Source organism: Argiope bruennichi, chromosome X1 (genome assembly GCF_947563725.1).
Source record: "Argiope bruennichi chromosome X1, qqArgBrue1.1, whole genome shotgun sequence".
Classification (NCBI taxonomy): Eukaryota; Metazoa; Arthropoda; class Arachnida; order Araneae; family Araneidae; genus Argiope; species Argiope bruennichi.
Genome location: NC_079162.1, coordinates 132,440,614 through 132,457,004, shown reverse-complemented (window position 1 = coordinate 132,457,004; position 16,391 = coordinate 132,440,614). Strand labels below are relative to the sequence as shown.

General features: G+C 28.7%; 2 protein-coding genes across 3 annotated transcripts in view; one reads left to right on the top strand and one right to left on the bottom strand.

Moving 5' to 3' along the window:
• Positions 1-53: 53 nt before the first annotated feature.
• LOC129958384 (zinc finger protein 271-like) lies at positions 54-14,038 on the bottom strand. Of its 2 annotated transcripts, none has more exons than XM_056070846.1 (2): positions 13,629-14,038; positions 54-1,664 (listed from the first exon to the last, which is right to left on the bottom strand). In XM_056070846.1, the coding sequence occupies exon 2, from the start codon at positions 1,554-1,556 to the stop codon at positions 648-650; it is 909 nt and encodes a 302-aa protein (XP_055926821.1). In that variant the 5' UTR covers positions 1,557-1,664; positions 13,629-14,038; the 3' UTR covers positions 54-647. The 2 variants fall into 2 exon arrangements, with proteins under 2 accessions (XP_055926821.1, XP_055926820.1); XM_056070845.1 differs by having other exon boundaries at positions 56-1,667.
• A 1,803-nt stretch (positions 14,039-15,841) lies between these two features.
• LOC129958702 (ATP-dependent RNA helicase DDX19A-like) overlaps positions 15,842-16,391 on the top strand; it is a 90,361-nt gene continuing 89,811 nt past the window's right edge. Inside the window, exon 1 of the mRNA XM_056071351.1 lies at positions 15,842-16,291. The gene's annotated coding sequence lies outside the window, so the exon portion shown is untranslated. The remainder of the gene's footprint in view (positions 16,292-16,391) is intronic.

Below are 16,391 nucleotides of genomic sequence, written 5' to 3'. Positions count from 1 at the left end.
TATTTACATCATATACATCATTAAAATATTTACATTCTTAATTAGATAAACACAAAAAATATTTATCGAAATAATATTTATAAGAAATTTCATTTTTGCAGGTCCCGAGAAAAGAGGTTTTAAATCGTAGGAATAAGAAATTACATATTTACATAATCATTGAGACAATTATTTAATAATCATTGGTAATCAATCATTCTTTCTTGGATAACTCACTTTCTTTGAAAGACCTTTTCCGGAAGAAAAGGCTTCTCATTTTCATGAAAAATATTATTTTTACTAAACGTATCTTTCAGTAAGAATTCTTTCAAGTGTATACTTCACAAGAAAAGGATTTGTGAGAATTCGAAAATGTTTCTTGAATTAAATGAATTCGCTAATATTGATTTAGATCTCTTCATTTTAATGATTTTGGAAATCTATCTTCAAATCGCTCTTCTGATAAAACCTTTTATTGCAAACAATACAAGTGAACGGTTTTTCTTTTATATGAGTGATGCAAGGATCTTGAACTCCTTTCCTGAGCAAATATTTTACAGCATAATTCACAAGAATATAGTTTATTACCGGTATGAATTCTAGAATGCTCAATTAATTGACTTATTTCTAAAAACTGTTTCCATGCACGCATTACAAACATAAAGCTTTTAATCTCTATGAGTTCGATAATGCGCCTTTAAATTACATTTAAGAGAAAATTCTTTGAAACATACATCACAAGAATAAGGTTTTTCTTTTGTGTGGGTTCGAAAATGTAAATTTAAATGACCTTTCCGAGCAAAAGTTTTCTTGCAAAAATTACATGCATACGGTTTTTCCTTTGTATGAATTCGACAATGACAAATTAAACCACTTCTAAAAGAAAATTCTTTACTGCATACATCACATAAGTAAGGTTTTTCCTTCGTGTGAGTTGAAAAGTTTTTCATAATTGCACCTTTTCCAGAAATATCTTTATGAATTCGATAATGCTTAGTTAAATTAATTTTTCGAGAAAATGCTTTCATGCACACATCGCAAACAAGATGGTTTTTAATTGTATGAATTCGATAATGCTTATTTAAACTACTTCTAAGAGAAAATTCTTTACAGCATACATCACATAAGTAAGGTTTTTCCTTTGTGTGAGTTAAAAAGTTTTTCATCATTGCAGTTTTTCCAGAAATACCTTTATGAATTCGATAATGCTTAATGAAATTAATTTTTCGAGAAAATGCTTTCATGCACACATCGCAAACAAAAGGCTTTTCATTTATATGAGTTCGATAATGCATATTTAAATCACCATCCGTAGAAAATTCTTCACAGCATACCTTACAAGAATAAGGTTTTGCTTTCGTATGAGTGTGGAGATGTCGTTCCAAATTCCGTTTCTCAGAAATTCCTTTATAACCTAAATCGCAATAGGAATTTTCTCCAGTATGAATTTGAAAACCGGATGTTAGTTGTGTATTACAGGAATTAGTTTGAATTTCAACATTTGTATCCGCAGCAAATGCTTTAGCTGATGAATCACAGGCCTTAAGAGTTTTTTCCGCCTTTACAGATTTATCCATCCTCTATGCTCTAAAACGACTTCTTCGAAAAGAATAAGATATTGAACATTTTCTCATGTCATCTGTATGGAATCATTGCTTATCTTCAAACTGGTCATTCTCAAAAGTCTTCTGAAAAGAAAATGAATTTCTAGTATCATATATCAGTTTTAACTAAATTAAAATGATTAACAAAGAAGAAAAATTTTCAGCTTGTTTTTGGAAAAATGTTATAACAAGTTTTCTTAGGAAATCAAAATGACAATATTTTCAGAAATTTTTCTAAAAAACTATTTAAAAAAAAACTGGCATTATGCAAATTATTTACAAATCATAAGTAAGTGGCTTCGTGTCAAATCAAATTCCTAATATTAATCGAAAATACTTTTTGCTTTCTGCTATCAAGCAAGAGTTTCTGACTTGCATTTAATAAAAAATTCTAAAAATACAGAAAGCTTCCTTTTAAGAGTCTTACTACAATTGTTTGTCATTTCATAATTTGATATTTTCCATAAATGCGGGGTGGAGGTAGGAATAACTTTTGTGTTTCAAATAATGATAATAATAATATATGTAATGAATTCGAATCCTGCCGGCTAAGTAATATGTAACATTATTTTGGTTAAAGTAGAATGCAGGTTCGAAGCAGTGAAGAGACTTGGTATTTTTTAATTTCGCTTTATTCTATTCCGAGTGGCAGGCATGATTATCTTACAAGAATGCGCAGCGCGGCACAAAAGAAGAAGTAAGAAAGAAGGCAGAAAGGCCGAAACAAATGATCACTACGTGCCGAGGGAATATATATGTTGACCTTTGACAAGGGCAACAGGAAGTATCACTTTCATTTAAAACGTAGTTCTGATGGCGCATTAGTTTTACAGAGGAATTAATTAAACCGAAAGTGGAATTGGATCACGAAATAAGAGAATATTTGTAGAATGAAGTTACTATGGTTAAATTAAGATAAAATCTTGGAAATTAATTAAATTAAATTGAAATTAGAATTAAAATATCATTATATATATATATATTGGATTTCTAGTTTATTTTATATTCTTTACGGGCGAAATTTTGCATTTCACGGCAATTGCGTGCACAATGGAAGGGAAAACCATGACATGCAGGTAAACGTTCCAGAGAGCCAAGTATAACAATGTCTTAGGACCTACGTAGTTTAGAAGAGATTAAGTTCCAATGTGCATGTGCTGAGTGTTAAATTGCAACAAAATAAAAATTAATCAAATGGAATCATTTCACTAAAAAATGTTAAAATACAAAACTTTGTATATTGTATTAAAACGTGTGTATTTATGAAAGTTATTTACATCACATAAAAATAAAAAAAATCATTCCTTAATATAATTTTTATTTTTTCCAACTATTATAAGCACCGATTTCTTACATACGCATTTAAAGAACTATTCTAATAGAGAAAAACGTTATTATTTCGCGTTCATTTTTTCAACACGCAATAGGGATAAAATAAAATGCTAAATTTAAACTGTAAAATCATCAAAGAATTTAATTCATTCATAGATCGTTCAAACACATTTACACAGTTTTGTTACATTAGGTTTACGCCATCTAAATTCTAAATGTTTAACTCATGTAAAAATCTTTGATTCTTTTTCTAGGTCAAATATACTTAAAAAATTACAACATAGACCTGTTTCTTACTTTTAACAGTTATAATTTATAAGACATTTAAGAACTAATTTCAGTGATATGTCTATCTATAGCAGTAATTACTTAAAAGAATCAAAAATGACCAAGAAAAAACGATTATTCAAAAATACTGTCAGGAAAGACTTTTAGTAATATTACTCATTGCTTTTTATGTAAAACTAATTTAAGTGGAAATACAAGTTAAGCTAGCATTGCACCCAATAACATTATATATCTAAAAATAAAATACAAGATGGTCATAATTTTTTTTTAAAATCCTCCTCCTACAGACGATCCTACTGTGCGATCCATTTCGCAGAATTTTTCATACTATAGACAAAAGGAGAGACAAATCACGTGACATCTCTCGAACATTTGTTAAAAAATATTTGGAACCAGCATACAATTATATTGCAGATCACAACAATAGTAATTTTTTCCCCATTTTCATCTGAAAACCGATTCCGTCCTCTTCCAAGCAAGTCCTCAGTCTCTCATACGCATTTTTTTCAATCTATTCTTCCACAGAGACAAGATTCCTTCCATTTTGTAAGCCTTTCAAAAGTAGATATTCTCACAATGCAGTTAAACCATTGCTGCAATTCTGATAAAACAATCTGACCAGTAAAGCTTGATCTTTCTTCTTTAAAGGCATGGTAAAGAATAACTTTACGGCACTGACGATTGGCTTTTCTAAGCGTTCCTAATTTGCATAATGATCTTATTACATTGTATGAATTGATCTTATTACATTGTATGAAAAGTGAAATCTAGAAGTTAAAATTTAAATTATTTCTTTTATTATTTTGCAGTTTTCTTTTTCTCATAAGCCCCATTATGAAAATTCTAAACCAAAACAGGCTTTACACAGGTTTGAATAGGGTCACTTTAATTATAACCACACCGCGTATTACAATTTTGAGAAGAACAGAATAGTAAAAATATATACAAACACTTCAAATGCAATTGCATGCAAGTACTATTATCGTAACAATTATGTATGCTATAAATTTTTATAAAAATATTTAATGGATCGATTTTGCTGGTAGTTTATATAGACATACTAGAAAACAAACAAATAGGATATAAAACAGTTTTTTAAAAATATTTTTCCTTTAAAAAAGAGCCAAAACTGCAATTTCCATTTATTCAGAAAACATCTCTACAATTAGAAATAGATACCGAAAGGAGATGATCCATTTTTTTTTTTTCTGACCGATAGAATTAAATAACAATAGGAAGTACCATCACAACTAAATAGAAGTTATGAAATATGAACATCAGAAATAACGTGAAATGTTAATTACAAAGAAAATTAATTAAGGTTCTTTTTGGGGGCGAAGCGAAAAGCCATAACCCAAGTCTACATTTTTCGATTAATCACGATACATGCTAAATGCCAATAATATATTACAAACTTATAACATCCTGGCACATAATTGCTCAAGTTGGTATATATTTGACGAAAACCATGTCTAGTCAGCCTACTATTCAAACCAAAGAAATATAACAGCTAACGTAAAATGTAGATTTTAGAGATATACATGTTTTAGTGTACATTTCTTTCAACTAGACAAATTGTTTGCTATATAGTTAAACCTCATTTAACGAGCATCTTTCATAATGAGAAAATAGTCTAATGAGCAAAATAAAATGTAAAAGATTCCCTTAAAGAACTATGTTTCGTAAAACGAGTGACCAGTATCCATCGTAACTTCACATGCAAGATACTGCAAGTGTCTCTTTGCTATCAGTCTACGTTTAGCGCATGTTTGTAGAAGTTTCGCTTTTTTTAGAAGCGAGATTTTAAAATATATAGTTGACTGAAGATTTTTTTTAAAACATGGGAAACGCTTTGATAAGCGTCATAGTTTCACAGCACAATATGAGGTAAAAAAAAAAATTTCAATAAAATGTAAGCACAAACACAAGTATAGATAGAAGCTGCATTCTGCGTCGCAGTAGAAGTTGAGGAGGAGATTCCGTCAAGAGATGAGATGACTCAGTATAGGATTCACCTTGTTGATTATATTGCCAAATGTACTGTGTGTCACCACGAGAACACTTCCAGACAAATGTCTATGTTTAAGCGGGCGTTATAGAAACAAGTTTCGGTAGGAAAGATCCACTTCGAATAGGAGGAATCGGACGGAAGTATGAAGGTTATTTCTTTTCTTAGGGTCAATTTGAAGCGACATTGGGTGTGAAAAATTTTCAACTTCAAATGACAAAATGAATGTAGGAATTGATGGATCCTTTATTGCTACGGTGCTCATGACTAATGATATACATTGAAAAGAAAAGCTCATTTATCACCCTATTATTTGAAATGACAGTTCATGAGAAAAAGTTTTCTTTGAAATAATTAGATTTCTTTTTCAGACCGGAGAAAATTAATAAATGGTCATATGGAATACTATCTTAAAACAAACTTTGACAGCTTTTTTCGGCAAATAATGTAAAGCGACGTTGAGTTTATTTATTTGGATTTTCCTTTATGTCCGAGATTTCTGGCACGCGCCTGAATGAACACTTCAATTATTTTCAAATTCAGAATAATTTTACTAATAAGCTTCCCGAAATTAATTGTTTCAGAAAGCTTATGCATATTGAAAATAAGTTACAAAACAAAGTTAGATTTTTTAAATCTAAAAATTGATAGTATGGTAATTGTTAATGTTTTGGAAAATGGTGTAGCATCAGAAAAAATAAATAATTATAAATTTCGAAAAGCTTCAATAATTAAATATATTTAAAAAAGAACATTTTACTTTATATTAAAATATAAAAAACATTTATAAATATTATGAAATAATTACGATTGCTTTTACGCTATTGTTTTTATGTTAAATTAGACAGATTACCTCGCGTTTGCTCCGGAGAATTTGATATTAAATACTTACATATATTTAAAACAAATGAAATAAAGACGATTAATTTTTTGTCATCCATGATTCTACTATAGATTTTTGTAATTTTTTCCTTTTTGTGCAATCGTTAGACATATAAATAATTATTCAGTTTTTCTATTTGATTTGCATTACTTCTTGTATACATACGACAGGAATATTAGATATTTTCAATATTCCAAGTATTCAAATGATTTTCAGCTCACTAAATAATTTTTTGAATTTGTTTTTAAAAATTAAATGCATTAATAGCAAATATCGCCAATTTGGAGCTAAACGTGCCAACGTAAGAAACTCGAATGAATTCTTTCTACAGTAACCCGTTTCTTTAGCGACCGCCGTAAACATAGAAGGAAGAACAACTGGAAGTGTTCTCGTAATGGACACACAATAGTCATGCAGCTTAAACCGTTATTCGGATATTTTGATTGTTTACCGTATATTAACTTAAAGATGATTTTTAAATTATTACATTTTGATAATGCTCAGTTCTCCACAACCGTGCTGAAGTAGTGAAAACTTTTGATGACGAAACTCCCAATCTCTCGCCGATGAGGAGAGGCAAGCCCCCTCTGCTAGTACCGCTATTACCATCTATCGGTCTTTTCTACAAATTTTTATCAAAAAGCATTAAAAAAAAAGATTCCCAAACACTTACTGTTACCCTTTGGAACAATCATGGGAGGCTCATAAATGAAAATAAAAGCGTGTAACCAATTGGCTACAAAATGCACTGCAGAGTTAAAGAACTCCACGACTGCTATGAAATAATAAAAATACAGAAAAAAGGTTCTTGGCGTTATTTGTAAAATAGGCGGAAATATTTGCAATTAAAATTGTGAACTTTCAGTGACTTGAAAAACGGTTAATTCTAAAATTGAAGAAATGTATTCTCCTGAATTATCATATAATTTTTCTGAGCGAAGCAATGTAATTAAATTGAATGGAATGGAAAAATGAAAATGAAAAAATGGAAAGTGAAATTTAAGCTACGAAGAAAGTAAATAAAAGTAATAAAAAAATTCAAAAATGCTCTTAGAGAGAAGGAAGGAATCTTTTTGAAATCACGGAAAAGTTCATAATTTTAATTGCAAATATCTATACCAATTTTAGAGAAAACATGAAACTTCATCCTGTGCTTTTATTATGATACAGCACACATTCTTCCTTTGGACTTTGGGGCGATATTCTTTATTTTTTGTAACTTTTTCAATTTGCCGCTTTATGTGATATAAACTATCTCAATGAACTTATGCATCGTCACTTTTTTACAAGTATATGTTACTTACCTGGCTATACGAGACTCCATTTTGAATTTAAAAGATCTTACCAATCACCCTGCACATAATGTATTTACTCTAATCATCGCAGAAAGCTAATTTGTAAATCGCTATAGATATAGAGTTATCTTTGAAAAAAAAATGCAATAATGATGTAAAGAATTATATTTAATGTTATTTCAAACCTAAAAGTACGTGTTGAAAAAATTACGAAACCTAAATATTTTTATACCCCGCAGAATTCTGTCAGTCCTATTTAATAGAATACTTTTAGAACAATAACAATTTAAACAAATATCGAATTTTCTACGGTCAAAACTAGTTAAGTTATAAAACTTTGAATTACATTATTTAAGAGAAATCAACGACCATTCCGACGAAACGGAGTATGTTAAATGGATAATCTTCTTTGAGAAGTAGTTGATATTGTTTAAAATAGTGATATTCAAAGATTTATAATACATTTACAGACTCGGTCACAAATGAGAGAATTTTTTTTTGAAAATATTTATGCATATTCATGATTATTTTAATATGACTACTTAAAATTTTAGATTTCATTGGAGTTCCCCCCCCCCCTGTTTCAGCAATACATTTATTGATTAAACTACATAAAATATAATTCTTCCTGATTTAAATAATTTTATCTAACTGGAATTATATACCATCTTTAACGGTTTTGAAATTAGTTTTAAGACCGCGGTCAGAGTGAAAATTTATCTTGTATTTATGCCATATTCATGTAATATCTAGAAAGCGCTAATTTGAAAATATTATATCATACTTTAGTTATCACAAATCGATTTATCTTATATAGTGATTCATTGGCCACCGGAAGAAGCCATGGGAACGGATGCAATACCGTATAAATGGATCGACACAAATTTAAGCAAAATAAATTCCTTGTCTTTTTTTTTCAGATCAAATTAAGAATAAATATTTATTAATTTAAATTTTATCAACCATATATACCATCTTCCATTCCTTTGACCGTTCAACGTCTTTGAATTTTAAACATTCAAATTAAATTTTAATTCTTCAATTACAATGCAGCCGAAAGTCATGAAAAATAGCAAAAGGTAGGAAAAACACTTAAGAACAATTTTATTAATTTAAGTTGTTTTGAAAATTGAAAACCAACGAAACCAGGGAGTTAAAATTTTTTAAAGATTAAAATACTTTCTATATGAGAAAGCAAAAATGAGGATTGATTATAAGAAAATAAAATCTACAAAAATAATCGACATTTTTTCATAATTTATAAGAATTTATAAGTAGTTTTTGTATAAAAGAGATTTTTAATTATATGAGCTAGATGGAATATAATTTAAAACACTCTAGCCTATCTGACTTTTTTTAAATCCTATTTATCTTCGGCCATCAGACCTGATATTTGGAAATCAATAGCAATCAATTTTTATGCCTCAAACATAATTTAAAAGAATTTAAAATTTAAAATTAATAACTATAAAAATATTTCAATATAGTTTGTATAATTATCAAGAACATCTGATTTTGGTAATTTATTTTCAACTAATGTTTCTATGCAAGGATATTCAAATATATATGCGCGTTTTTCTCCTTCACTCTCAGAGTCAATGGATTTCAGATTTCATGTTTGGAAAATACTTTTTCATGCACTACAAAAAAAAGATGAAAAACTGAATATTTAAAAGGAATTAAAATTGGCTCAAAGAATAAATATATTCATTGAAACTGACAAAAATGATTTTATTCATTTCACTATATGTAAAAACAGGTTACAAAATAATTTAGTGGATTTAAAAAAAAATACTACAGTAGCTGCCACTAATGTGAGCATTTCAGAACTTAAGAATTTGATAACATGGACTGATTGACAAAAAAAATTTAAATGGATAAAATCAACTACATTTTTATGTCATCCAAGAAAAAAGGTGAAAAAAAAGCATTTACTTCAGGGCTCACTAAAATCTATTTCAAAAATAACAAAAGAAAATATTTTAATAGTTGCCCATTGGCAATTTTAAACAGTTCACTTATGTATTGTTTCTTCTTCTTCTTCTTCTTTTTTTTTTAATTTGGTGGACTATGCTGTATGTTGGGTTCCAAATAACCAAATTCTTATTTCAGTATTTGTTGAGTTTTTTTGTTTTTTCTTCAAAAATGTATGTACCCATCAAAATCATTATCATTTATTATTTGGTTTTAATCACAAAAAGCTCACTTTTTCTTTTTTTTTTAAATTTTACAATAAACAGTCTGAGAAATTTTCAATTGCACAACAGTGTTGTGATGTATTTTTGATAAACTTTTAAGTTGTCACGACTTTCCCTTCAACACTCACTATTTCTTTTATCCATTTTTACTCCCCACTGGGAGGCATCTCAGGTATGAAAATGAGAAGCCTCTGATATGGTAATTGGTTCTCCCCACCCAAGTGGGTACAGAAATAGTGTGGGTTTGATTATCTCCAAAAGATGACAGGACATACTTCCCATGAGAAGGGTTGTACCTTGGCCAGTGATGACTCTTAAGACTCAATCCTTAGCTCATGTAAATATTTTTGCAGTGGTCTGGTCATTCAGATTTTTCCATATGGTGGGTTGGAGTAGCCAATGTGTGGCTTATCTATTTTTGCTTTCATAATTTAACTACAGGCAACATTATGGCTGTTCAACAGATTTCAAGCCAGACCTGGCAGTATAAGCTGTCCATTAAAACTGATATAAGCAAATCTAGTCTAGGAAAGAATGCAAACCCTCTTCCATGAGGAAAATTAAATTCAGATATTTCTTTAGAAATGAGAGAAAAATTACAATGAATGTCACTCATTATGCTAGTTGAAGATGAAGGAAGGTTCCATTTTCTTCATCAAATCTGATAACATCATATGATGTAGCAATCACACTAATCGAATATTTTTTAGTACATTTGAATACATTAGTTCAGGACAACAAGATTTTAATAATATAAAGTAAATGATAATATTAACTTACAGACACATTAAGGACCATCTTCAATATTGAGGAGAGTTAAATAGTTTGTAAGATAAAGCATGATGATTAGGAATCAAAATCCTAAGTTTTGTTGCTTCTATAATGTGTTTTAAAAATAATGGTTTTGTTAATGAACTCTATAGTTAAAATATAACGTTCAAACTTTGAAATCCAATAAATAAAATGTCATTTCAAAACACATCCTCATAAAAAAACATCTCGACTTAACCAATGTTTTAATAAAAACTATTTATTTTGTTTTAAGAAGAAATAAGTCGAGAAGTTGTAACTGCAGAACCACTAATAAAATGAAGAGAATTGCATCTCTGCTTTGAAACATTTGACAAAAATAATTAACTACTTTGAAATATCACCTATGAAATTAAAATAACAACAAATCTAGTAAAAAAAAATTAAAAATATATAATTTGAAATATTAATACATAAGTACTTTTATGAGCAGGGGACAAGAAGCAGGGGAAAGAAGACAGAAAAATTTATATGGGTTTACAGAAATGTAAGTTGAACATCTCACATAGAACAATTTACTTAAACTACATCACAAGAAAATGGGAAAGATATAAATGTCTTCTTGTATTAATTCAGGTCTCATGAACTTTTACCTCACAGAAAAAAAAATATTTTCATATTAGCTATAAAAGTAATACTTCCTACTGAAATGTTCCTGTCACAAATAAATTTTGGAAAGTTACACAAAATAACTTTTTTTTTAATTGTATAGAAACCTACATCCATCAATTAACTCAAATGTTTATAGAATTTACTAGTTAAAGGCTTTCTCAATACAAAGGAGTTTTTTTTTTCATTTCATTTTAATTAAATAATTTTTTCCTCTTATTTAGATGTGAAAATATTCAGACTGTTCTATCTGGTTCCCACTTGCAAACTTTTTGATGATATCTTAATAAGATAGGAAACACTAGTTGAGAACTAATGGCTTATTTCATATTATTGCATATAGCAACCATTAAATAAAAAGTTATAACTAACATTAAGAAGAAAGAATGAACATATTAAAAAAATATTTCAGAAAATATCAAAAAATAAAATGCAATACATATATTTATTACAAAAGATAAAATCTTTTGCAGCTAGTTCCAATGATTGAACAATTTTACAATCTTGTATTATTCCTCATTATGTTTATTACAAGTAACAAATAATTCATACAGAATGTTTTTTTTTAAAAATTCAATAATAATACAATCACTTATACATAATTATATGAAAATGATATTCGAAATTTAAAAGAAAAAAGATATAACATAAGTCTTAAAAGGATTTTTATTGCACAGGGAGATTATGCCATTTTGATATAAAACTTACATTAGTTTGAAAAATTTCAAAAAGAAAAAAATTTCTTAAATACAATAAACTGAAAACTCAGTTTGCATCCTCTGAAAATTGCATAACACTATGTACCTTGCCTGCCACAGATGAATTATACTACTTACTCAATAACATCACATCTAAACATTATTTAATAGCAAATGTCAAGCATAATTCTATTTATATCCTTTTCAGATTTTGTTTGTTATTCTTGCTCTTTAAAAAGGAATTTCAGTTTACATCCCTTTAAACAAGAGTCATGACTTTGAATAGAAAAAGCAATCATTACCTAAATATTATTTCAGATTTAATAAAAATTGAAAGACAATCTATCCAGAAAGGAAATCATCCTTAAACTATGAAATAATAATGGTCAAATAGCTAAATTAATTGCCGGAAATGAAGTATTTGAACATTTAAATTAGAGATGACAGTAAGAATAAACTTTTGATCTCAACACCATTTACAATTTTATATATCAAATAAATGATGACTCTCAGACACTGCTCTCAAATTAACTTAAGTACCTCTAGAAAATAGGGCAAGCAGAAACAAAACCACAAACAGTTATATGGTATTTTGTAACAGGAAAAAGTTAGACTACTTCAAATTATAATTCAGGTATTGCTAGTCATATAAAATAGACTTCATTATGAGCATTTAATGTGCTACAGATAAATTCCCATCATTATCATATTACCAAAAGCACAGCCTAAATTCAAGGCATGTTCTTGTAATACTATAAACAAATAAAGCAAGAAAGGAATGTCCGGTAGTAAATACAAATATAATAATCCAATTCACACTCAAAAAAATGTTGATAATTCTAAACAAATTTAATGGTATCACATAATATTTGTTTTAAACAAATCATCAGAGGGAGGAAGCAAATAAAACTTAAAATAAAGATATCAGAAATTTGTTTTAAAAAATTAGCTCAAAAATAAATTTGTACAGTCGAAATGTAACCCTTATATCAACCCTGCAATCCATAACAAATCTAACTGATGAATAAAATATTTCTGAAAATGTTTACTGAATTTCATAAACAGAATTTGTTAAATCAGAATTCTAGAACTAAGCAACACATTTTTTTCAATGTTCTCAAATTCTGTTCTATCATAGTGAATATCTATACATTCCAGTTCTTTTACTACACAGCAAATTTTTAATCCGGCAGATTAAAGGAGACACAAACTTTTTATAGTATTAAATATCAAAAACAACGATAAAAATTTTACTTAAAATATCAGGTATTTTTATCTTTCTCTTACTTCACAGGAGAGACAAAAAAAAAAAAAAAAAAAAGAAAGAAAGAAATCTATTACAAAATTTATAGTTTTTTTAGTTAATATAATTTTTTTAAACATTTTTTAAAGTTATTATAAGTACTTTTATTATAATTATCCAGTATGTAAATAGGTGAAAAGAACAGAACTAGCCTGGAATTCTCCTTTCAATATAATTGCTTTAAACTTGGGCAGGTGCTATTCTATACGCATTCCAATTGAAAAAGTGCCTGGAACCAATAGAGAAAATAGCATAATACTGCTCTTATGCTCAATACTTAGATATATGTACTAAATTACCTACATTTACCAACAATTCGTTCAAAAAAAAAAAAAAAGGTAGAATTTATAGTATTCTTTACCTCACAGACTACAGTATATAATACTTTCATAAATCAGGATGGAACAATATGAAAATGCCACATAAAAAGAAGAAATCATTGTAAATCTATTTGTTATAAGTCATGTTGAATTTATTAAAAGAAACAGATATAAGTTCTTAAAAATATATACATTTCTTATTATTAGAAATCAATTAATTTAGAAACAAATCACTTTACAAAATGTAAAGTGCAAAGTCAGTGTAATAAATAAAACACGAGTAGAAATGTAATTAACGTACCTTCCACAGATGTTAATAGAATAGCTTTTTTTCCCTATTGGACTATGTTAGCTTCAACAAGACATGTTGTTCATATCACCTTTTCTTTCAATGTTATACAGGAGCAAGAAAGCACAAGTTATGCTATTGATCTAAAAAAAAATTACTAATATAAGAGAATGCGCCACAAATAACGAATTGAACCTGACTTCGAATGTAAGAGACACATAGCAACAAAGGCTCTATTTGAGGTGAGTCGTACGCGAACGATGTCGTTCGTTCGCAAACAACTATATGGATCCAGGTATCCCCGTTCGAACTACAGTGCAGACCCGGCTATTCTCGTTCACGAACGACTGTGTGGATCCTACTATTCCCCTTCTCGAGCTGTGGACCTTCTCTATTGGGTTTGTACCACAACCCCCGATAGACAAGGCCTCTGCGGTCTTCCGTGACGTCACAACGAGACGCTACACTTCATTCCCTTAACGTTAAGTCTGCTCGCTAGAGAGTCAGGAGAAATTACTTTTCTCTTGTTAATATCATTTCATATACATCCATATCATGCAATTCAACACACATGTATGTAGAATTCATTAATAATTAAAATGCAGCCTTTTTCCACATCACCCTGGAGGTACGGCGCTTGTTGTGCATTACCTTTTTTTGCATTATTTGTAGGGCAGGTTTTTCAGTAGGTGTATCTCCCCTAGATTTAAAACTATTTATTTAACAAAAAATGAATGAAAAAAATTGTTGATGAATTTATAAACAACTCCGTACAAAAATGGTTTTATAAATATTTGCTGTGGCGTCAACTCCAAGAAAGCAATAAAAACAATATTTCACGAAACAGTATTCTACTCTATTGACACTTAAAAAATATCAAATAAATCTTTGAAACATTAGAAGAGCTTACTTTTTTAACTATATACTTTATCATTACTTTGTTAGAAATATCTTTACTAAATTTATCAAGTTTTCTTTCTTTTCCGGTTTTAGAAGAGCTTTTCAAACTATCATTTAATTATTCAATAATGCATTAACTGCAGACCAAATTACCAATATATAAACATTTTCTGGTTTATGTCCTGAAATGCCTTCTCCATAATCATGTACTTGTACTTCATTCACTAAATCATTAAAAATTATATCTGCTGTGAAATATTTTTGATTAGAAAATATCAAAAATTCTTTTTCACATATAGTACATAAATTTTTAAATTATAATATAAAAATACACTTGCAATGTTTTTGTTGATTAATTTCAAAATAATTCCATACGAAAACGGTTTTATGAATGTTTGCCGTGGCGTCAACTCCAAGAAAGCAATAAAAATAATATTTCATGAAACAGTGAATATAGCAGTATTCTATTCTATTGACACTTCAAAAAAATATCAAATAAATCTTTGAATGGAGTTTTTACATTAACAATATCCCACCATCTTTTTATTATTCTTATATATTCTGCTGTTTCTTTGTAGTGTGGAAACTCATATTGCAATCCCAAATTCTTTAGACTTTCAGGTATAAATTTATTGACTGAGGGCAAGTGTTGATAAGTATGCATATATTTTTCAAAGTTACAGGATGAGGTAACAAAATATGACCAGACTTTCTGACAAATTTATATGCATGAGGAGCCATTGAATAAAATAATGAGCAGAATATCATCATTTCAGTTTCAATATTCAAGTATAAAATTTTGTTTTCTTTATGAATGATATTCCAGAAATTTTTCAAATTTATTAAAGAAATGCGGTGTTACAAGATTTATAAATTCTTTTGTTTTATCGCATTTTTTTTTTTTTTTTCTTTCTGTTATGCTTTCCTGGAGAGTGTTTTCTGTATATTGTTGCTCTAATTTCATCTTTTTCATTTCTGGATTGTCCCTATTAAATGTTGAAGATGACATGTCAGAGGCACAATTTGGCATTCTGAGATGGAATTGCTCCAGTGACTAGTCTCGGATATTTAAGAGGGGCACTTAATAATTTTCCTGATTTCGAATCAAATAGGCTAGTTTCTCTTTCAATATCATTTATTTTAAAATGTATTTTACAGACCTACCGTAAAAGAAATTATTCGTAAATATTGATTTCCTTTAATGTTTAATTTAAATACAGTAACAAATATACAGCATAACAATATATAATTATAAGTACGGAATGTTTTTATTTTGTTTACTCTTAGGTATGCAGCGGCCAAACAGGCGATAAATGACTGTTTGTTTCGCCAGTTGGCGATAAGCATCAATCATGCCTTTGGAGATGAACTTTGCTCTCCAACGGATACGGAGTGACTCACTTCCTGCCTTCACCAGATGGCTTAGAACTTCTGCCTCGTGCTGGTAGATGGAATTACGGCCAATGTATCATGATATATATTTGTTAATTTAATTTCTAATTAAAATATATTTTTGTTATTTAAATGGCTGGCAGTTTTTATTAAATAAAAATGTTTAATACTTTAATTTAAAGTAAATTTGGCAATGCGTGTTAAACCACGCACCAAACTGGTGACCCGGTACTTTCGTTTTTTACTCTTCTAAAATTTGTGAAGTCCAGCCTCAAAATTTTAAAATATGCTCAAATCAGATTTTGGTGATTGAGCTCTTCAATTACTTTTCGTAATGGATTATTTTGAATTATTGTGCCTAGAAGTAATGCATCAAGGACCAGGTATGTGCTCAAATTTTCTGTTCATTTCTCTGTGATTGGTCAAAATTTCATTTCCCCATTATTTTGGCGAAGAAATCGTATTATTTATATTCAGAATTAT